At 36.5% G+C, this 8154-nt stretch overlaps 1 protein-coding gene across 1 annotated transcript; it reads left to right on the top strand.

Moving 5' to 3' along the window:
• The first annotated feature begins 6759 nt into the window (after window positions 1–6759).
• On the top strand, window positions 6760–7302 carry LOC126727693 (uncharacterized). Its single transcript, XM_050433619.1, has one exon. The coding sequence runs from the start codon at window positions 6760–6762 to the stop codon at window positions 7300–7302; it is 543 nt and encodes a 180-aa protein (XP_050289576.1).
• Window positions 7303–8154: the final 852 nt, after the last annotated feature.

Here is an 8154-nt window from a genome sequence, read left to right as displayed (position 1 = left end):
ATTTGTCACCACCTCCTTAATTGTAGGAACCCACTTTCTCTCAGCTTCTGCTATTATATATATATATATATATAGATTAATTAACTTGGTTAAATTAATTGGTTAATTTATTACAAGTGGTCAATTCGTTTTTGGCCTATCAAAACCTATGACCCTAAACATCAGAAGATTTAATGCATGGACATAGGAAGTGATCATGCATAAATACCCTTCTTCACCCACTCTTTACGAGTGTTTTAGGTGAGAGCCTTAGATGGCAGGGTACGACCAACATAACTTTTAAACCTTAGAGTGAAGCTAACAAGACATAGTGATATGTTTTTCAACATTTCCATAACGTCTCCAATGAGATGCCCCTCACTATCTCCCTTAACTTGTGCTCCCGTTGGCCTTCTCTTTGAAATTTCTTGGCCACGCATAGAATCAGCCTTCTTAAGTGCATGAAGCTTGAAACAGTTCGGCCTTGTGTGCCCTTGTACACCATAATGATGACACAAATGCTTCACTTGAGGTCCCTTTTGATTTTTGAATAATGGCTTCCCTTTTTCCTTTGGTTTTGCACCAATGGTTCTTTTTATAGCAGCAGGGGCTTCACTTCTTTAAGTTTCTCGTCATTCTTAGTTGATACGAATCTTACTTCCTTCTTAGGTTTGCTGCTAGAACTACCTTCTTCAGTGTAGCCCAAACCAGTCTTATCATGCGAAGATTTTTGAGAGGACAGCACATTGTTAAGTTTCTTGGTGGAAATGCACTCAACCTTGACATTAGCTTGTATAATTTCAAGTATATACCTATGCACTTCTTCAACCTTTTTCATCTTTTTCATAGTAAGGTTCACAACTTTGGCGTATTTTTCATAATCTTTACGAGTGTTTTAGGTGAGAGCCTTATATGGCAGGGTACGACCAACATAACTTTTAAACCTTAGAGTGAAGCTAACAAGACATAGTGATATGTTTTTCAACATTTCCATAACGTCTCCAATGAGATGCCCCTCACTATCTCCCTTAACTTGTGCTCCCGTTGGCCTTCTCTTTGAAATTTCTTGGCCACACATAGAATCAGCCTTCTTAAGTGCATGAAGCTTGAAACAGTTCGGCCTTGTGTGCCCTTGTACACCATAATGATGACACAAATGCTTCACTTGAGGTCCCTTTTGATTTTTGAATAATGGCTTCCCTTTTTCCTTTGGTTTTGCACCAATGGTTCTTTTTATAGCAGCAGGGGCTTCACTTCTTTAAGTTTCTCGTCATTCTTAGTTGATACGAATCTTACTTCCTTCTTAGGTTTGTTGCTAGAACTACCTTCTTCAGTGTAGCCCAAACCAGTCTTATCATGTGAAGATTTTTGAGAGGACAGCACATTATTAAGTTTCTTGGTGGAAATGCACTCAACCTTGACATTAGCTTGTATAATTTCAAGTATATACCTATGCACTTCTTCAACCTTTTTCATCTTTTTCATAGTAAGGTTCACAACTTTGGCGTATTTTTCATAATCTTCTAGCAGAGTATCATATGCTTCTTGAAGGTTGTTTTCGCCTTCATTTTGGTACACGTCTTCATCTTCCGATTCTTCAACTTCCTCATCCTCAGAAAGATCACCAAGTTCATCAACCAAATTGCTTAAATCATTCTTAGAATCAACGAAGGCAATTGTCATGAAGGCTCTGTAGTTTCCTTCACTGTCACATTCTCCTTCCATGTTTGAATTTGAGCTGTTAGAATCACTAAGTGATAGGCCAAAAAAGTATTGACCCTTTGTTATTAATCAATTGATTAATTAACCAAGTTTATTAATTAATCAACATACAAAGCACGTGGTAGCATAAACAAATCACCAATTAAACTAAGTGCAGCGAAAATTAAATTGACACCGTGATTTGTTTACGAATGGGGAAAACCAACAAGGCAAAAACCCCACCGGGTGATTTTAAAGTCACCACTCTCAAGAATCCACTATTATCACAACAAGCAGTTACAAGTAAAGGAATCCCAGTACCTTGTACTAACCTACAGTTGAATCTTTACCTCAATACACAATTTGACTTGTTTTGTAGTGACAATCACTTCTTTTAATGTGCGGCTCCCAATACGTGACTAATCAATTGTGTGGATCCCAGTATGCGACTTCAATCACCAACTAAAGAAGGTTTTTGGATGGAAAGTTCTTCAGCTCATCCAGATGATGAAGATCAAGAAGATGCTTGGTCACAAAACCCAACGGTGTATAAACATAGCAACTTCTTCAGAAGAACGATAAACTAGGGCAAATTCTGTCTTCAGTCACAATTTACTTGAACAAACTTTACTCAACACTTTTGCAAGTTGTTCCACCTTTGACGGCCCTTAAAATAATCCTTTTATATGTCTACGGTTGAGAGAAAAGAAAGCCTGAACACATAATCATGGATTAGAGTCAAAATAGATCTAAAACTCTGTTTTTCATAAACCTCCCAAAAAGCACTATAACAGAGATCTGCGATGAAAATAAAAGAAAAAATCTACTCCCGGTTGTCGAGCCTGATCAACTCGACTCTTTTCCCTGCCCCCCGTGAAGCGCCCGCCGACGTGACCGCTATCCTCCCAACCGGCCAGCGAATGACACGAGCACGACGAGTTGCTGTCGAGCCACAGGGCTGGAATTGCTCTTAAAGCTCGATAGATGGCTAGCTTTCGATCTAGCTGTCAAGTTTTAATGAACAACACTTTCTGCACTTGAATCTTGGACAAACTTGCATGGCTTTAACACTTGGTCTTGAAAAAAGGTTTCTTGAAGTAATAAACAAATCCTAGATCTATCCAAATATAAGTAAAGTGCATTTTGTCAAAAGATTAGCCAATTACATAAAATAGTGACATATGTTCCTAACATGTGAATCACATATGTCCTAATATTAAGGATAGTTAGGACACTCCTTCTTGAGATGTCCATGGCCATTGCATTTGTAACATACAATTCCTTGAAGGGATTGAAACTCCTTCCCATCTTTCTTCTTGAACTCCTTCCTATCACCTTTGGAGGATGAAAACTTCCCTTTGCTGAACGGCTTCCCACTGTTTTTCATCCTTAGAAATTTTCGAAAGTTCTTTGCAAGGAATGCTACCTCCTTCTCCACATCATCCTCTTCGGAGGAGTCATCCATTCTGTTGGTGATAGTTTTGAGAGCAAGAGATTTGCTCGTCTTGTGAGAAAGCAGTCCCAGCTCATATGTTTGGAGAGATCCAATAAGTTCTTGGATTTTGATCTCATCCAAATCTTTACTTTCTTCTATAGCTATGACCTTTGCACGGAAACTCTCCGATAAGGACCTCAAAATCTTTCTCACCACCTTGGCATCCTCAGTCTTCTCTCCGGGATTGAGCTTAGCAATTACGATTTCATTGGGCTTGCCATAAAATGAATCAAATGACTCATCATCTCCCATCTTGAGCTCTTCAAATCTGGTGGTAAGCATCTGGAGCTTTGTGTCCTTAACTTTCTTGGTACCCTCATAGATAGTCTCTAGAATCATCCAAGCTTCCTTGGCAATTCCACATGTGATATCTTGTGAAATTCATCAGTAGACACACCATAGAAAATAGCTTTAATTGCTTTCTTGTTTGCATTTGCCAATGTAAGGGCTGCCTTGTCCCATTCGAACTTGGATGTCATGGGTTTGACATACCCATTCTCGACGAAATCCTATACAGGCTCATCTGTAGCACATAAGAAAGCCCTCATACGGACCTTCCAAAATGCATAGCTGCTCCCATCAAAAAAAGTGGGGCATTGAGTGATTGTGATCAGTCCATCATAGAAGGGCCAAGGATCATACTCAGCTAATTAAACCACAACGACTTTGATACCAATTGAAAGCTTGAAAATATGTGAAAACACAAAAGCTATTTAGACCACCAAATTAAAGTCATGACTTGATTGATTTTACTCTAACTTAAACTAATTGCGGAATAGAGTAAATGTGAGTGGATAAACAAATAAACTACACTAACCCGTAATCATTATAACATAGCAGTAAAATGAAAGGTAAAAGAGTAGGGAAGAAGAATGAAAACACAAGATAATGCACCGATGTGTTATTAAAGAGGAAACCGAAGAACTCGACGAGAAACCTCTCCACCGCCCTCCAGGTGGTAATCGATCCACTAGACAATTAGTTGGGATACATGGGTTAGTAAGAGAGCTTCTAAGCGTAATCTACTCGATGCACCTAAGCCCTCCAAGCTTCTACTCCAACAAGGCTTCTCAGAACCGTGTCTTGTCTAGCTCTCCGGATCATTGCATCCGCCAAAGCTTGGCTTCTTCCAATGCTTCCTAGCAGCACCAAAACCTCACTAGGCACTCTAAAAGGGTGTGGTAAGTGTTTAGGCTATCAACCTCTCAAGTGTATGGAAATTGGAGAGGTAGGAGTTGAATAAAAACCACAATGAATTGTGTAGAGAATTATGGGTATAACAATCTCTAAATCTCAAGGTTTGTGGTTAGGGTTTTCTCTCAGAAGAACTCCTCAACATCTGTGGGTAATGTGGGTATATATAGTGCGGGTATAGATACTGTGTATTAGAAATGATAGTTCAGCAAAACAGAATGTTTCGCGGGTATCTTGCGAGAAGGCCTTACCCATGAGACACTTGTGAAAACCAGCAGTCTCCATCCTGTCCTGACTCTTTGCATTCCAGTCATGTGCAGGGCATATGCATCACTTCGCGGGAATCTTACTTGCGAGCTACCCGCAAAAACAGCTTTAGTATTCAATTGTCTTGAGTCTTCACACTTTCTTTCTCACATAACCCTTACAAATAAATCCACATAAAATACAGGGTACATAAGATTGAACATAATTATAATAAAATTTGGTACGGAATAAAAGCCAACAAAAACATAATTGTTGTTAAAGATATATATTAAACATATATTAGCCCAATGTAATAGGCCCAAGCCCAGTCCTGCTTGTACTAGTAGTCTAGGGTTTAGTCGCCTATATATACTCATGTTAGGGTTCATTGTAACACAAGAGGTTATTGTACTACACTCTTATACAATAAAGATATAGCCCTTAAGGGATTCCTCCGTGGATGTAGGTCGTCAAGGCTGAACCACGTAATCCTTATGTTCTCGGTGTTCCTATTCTATGCTTCTACTTCCGCATCCATTCTAGCATACACAACATGGTATAACCCACTTCACATTAATAATATCAATGCTAATATTTAACAGTTGAAAATTACAACTTTACAGAAGCAAATTATGAAGCAATATTCCCTAGCTTAAGACTTGCCAAAACTCTGGGCATCAAAAGCTTAGTGCTCAAAAGTGACTCAAAGCTCATCGTCATGCAAGTGGACCATGAATATGAAGGAAAAGAGGAAAGGATGCAGAAATACTAGAAGTTAGCCATCTAGATGGCCAATCATTTTGGCAAAATTAAGTTCGTCCAAGTGATAAGGGAAGAGAATTTAGAAGTAGATGAGGTTGCTTGGATAGCCACGTCAAAATAGGAAACCTTGGATGGTCTTTCTTCTAATTTATTTATGACATTTTACTATTATGAATAGATTATCATAATGGCTTATTATATAAAAAATAAAATAAATAAAGACTTGCTTGTATTAATATTTATTTGTAATCATCTCCTTTTCTCTAAATCAATATGGTATTATTGCATTATATTCAATAAGTCTTTGGTTGCATCTTTGTGTTCATATTATTTCTTTTTATTTAAATAATTTTTTTTATCCTTTTCACTTGTGTACCATATTTTATCACATATATGTGATGAATTTAATTTTTATATATCATATATTTTAATTAGGAATGACTTTTGTCAATATTGATTCAAAAAAAAAAAAAAAAAAAAAAAGGGACCATCACTATTATATATAGGTGACATGGTCCCCACAATTTTCATGCAAATGTTTGAAGGCATGGGAAAACATTTGCAAGAAATTTGAGGACTACGAGTCCCTACAATATTCATACAAATGTTTGAAAAGATGGGCAAACATTTATAAGGAATTTGAGGACTACGACTAACATCATCTTGCCTTAATCTCAATTGCAATAATCGTTGACATAGTACAAGCTAAATATGATTGAATCCCATAAATCATAGATAGGGGCTCTAGCGTTAACTGTGAAAGAGTGAGAATTGAGAAAAAAAGAAACCTAGGAATAGTTGAGGATTACAAGGAGAACCCATGTTGAGAAATGGATGATTTGGAGGACCCAAATAAGGTTTTAATGGATGGGATTGATATGGTAATTAAAGTCCATCTTGGAGAAGAAGTTGGATTCATTTTGGGTTGCAAGCGAGCATGAAGAGAAGCAACTTCATCCCCATGTTAAAAAAAAAAAAAAAAAAAAAAAAAAAAAACAAACAAACAAAAACCTTTCTCACGTCAAGCTAAAAAAAGGTAATTCAAGTATTTTCGAACTTTCTTGTGTTTAGTATCTAAAAATAAGGCATCAAAGGAAAATTATTGTTTAACTTCTCTTACTTAACTTGCCTAAAAAAAGGTAATTCTAATATTTTCATACTTTATTGTGTTTAGTATCCAAAAATAAGGCGTCAAAGGAAAATTATCGTTTAACTTCTCTTACTTAACTTGGCATGAAACAGAGTTGTCTTCCATGCCAACCTATTTATAGGGAAAATAACTGCCTCATGCCAACCTAATATATTAGAAATAGGAAGCTAAAAGATACATGAATCAACAATATCATTCTTGACAAAGAACTTAAGAGAAAAGAAAAGAAAAAATGGCCTCTCCAATTAGTTGCCTATCAATCTTGATAATCCCTCTACTAGTCACCTCGCTCTTCTATGATGTTTCTAATGCAGATCAAGCCCTTGTTGAAAAGGTTTGCAAAAAGTCCATGGACTATAATTTTTGCCGGCAAACTCTACTTTCAGACCCTGAGGGTCTTACAAATGTTCTATATAAGCTAGGACTCGTTTCTACTGATGTGAGCTTGAATATAATATCAGATGTAATTTCTGGTGAAATCCCAAATGCTCTTGCAGGAGTCACAGACATATTCGTGAGGACACGAGTTAAGGAGTGCCAAACCGATATAGATGATCTATACACAGAAATGAAACTTGCATATAATGCTGCAGGTACACAATCCTATGCGGAAGAGACAACTCATCTTACATCCGCACAACAGAAAATTACAGTATGTGATAAACGATTTGAGAGCCTCCCGACACATCAATCACCAATATCAAGTAGCACTTCCAAAATAACAAAGCTAATCAATATTTCTTCTGTTATAGTCTCTATGATAACGTCATCTTAAGATATTGTCAACATAATCTTATGTTATCTATAATAAGAATAGGTTTGTTAAGGTCCTTGCAGCTAAATTGCTACCTCTTGGTGTTATTATATAAAAAAAAAAAAAAAGACCTGCTTGTATTAATATTTATTTGTAATCATCTCTCTTTCTATCAATCAATATGGTATTACTACATTATATTCAATATATCTTTGATTACATCTTTGTGTTAATATTATTCCTTTTTATTTATTTAATTTTCTTTATCATTTTCACTGGCATACCATATTTATAACATATATGTGATGGATTTAATATTTATATATCATATATTTTAATTAGGAGTGACTTCTGTCAATATTGATTCTAAAAGAAAAAAAGGGACCATCTCTATTATAAATAGGTGACATTGTCCCTGCAATATTCATGCAAATGTTTGAAAAATGGGAAAATATTTGCAAGAAATCCGAGGACTATGAGTCCCTACAATATTCATGCAAATGTTTGGAAAGATGGGCAAACATTTGTAAAAAATCTGAGGACTATGACCAACATCATCTTTCCTTACTCTCAATTGCAATAATCGTTGACATAGTACAAGCTACGTATACTTGAATCCCATAAATCATAGATAGCAGCTCTGGCATTGACTGAGAAAGAATGGGAATTGAGAAGAGAAAAAACCCAATAAAAGTTGAGGATTGCAAGGAGAACCCATGTTGAGAAATGGTTGATTTGGAGGACACAAATGAGGTTTTAGTGGATGAGATCAATAAGGCAATTGAAGTCCATCTTGGAGAAGAAGTTGGATTCATTTTGGGTTGCAAGCAAGCACGAAGAGAAGGAACTTCATCCCCATGTTAGAAGATAAAT

The sequence above is a fragment of the Quercus robur genome, chromosome 5, assembly GCF_932294415.1.
Source record: "Quercus robur chromosome 5, dhQueRobu3.1, whole genome shotgun sequence".
NCBI classification, from domain to species: Eukaryota; Viridiplantae; Streptophyta; class Magnoliopsida; order Fagales; family Fagaceae; genus Quercus; species Quercus robur.
This window is presented reverse-complemented; position numbering and strand designations above follow the sequence as displayed.

Bases quoted from the DNA above. Each gene is read 5' to 3' on its own strand.
- LOC126727693 (XM_050433619.1), top strand. From the start codon at position 6,760: ATGGCCTCTCCAATTAGTTGCCTATCAATCTTGATAATCCCTCTACTA.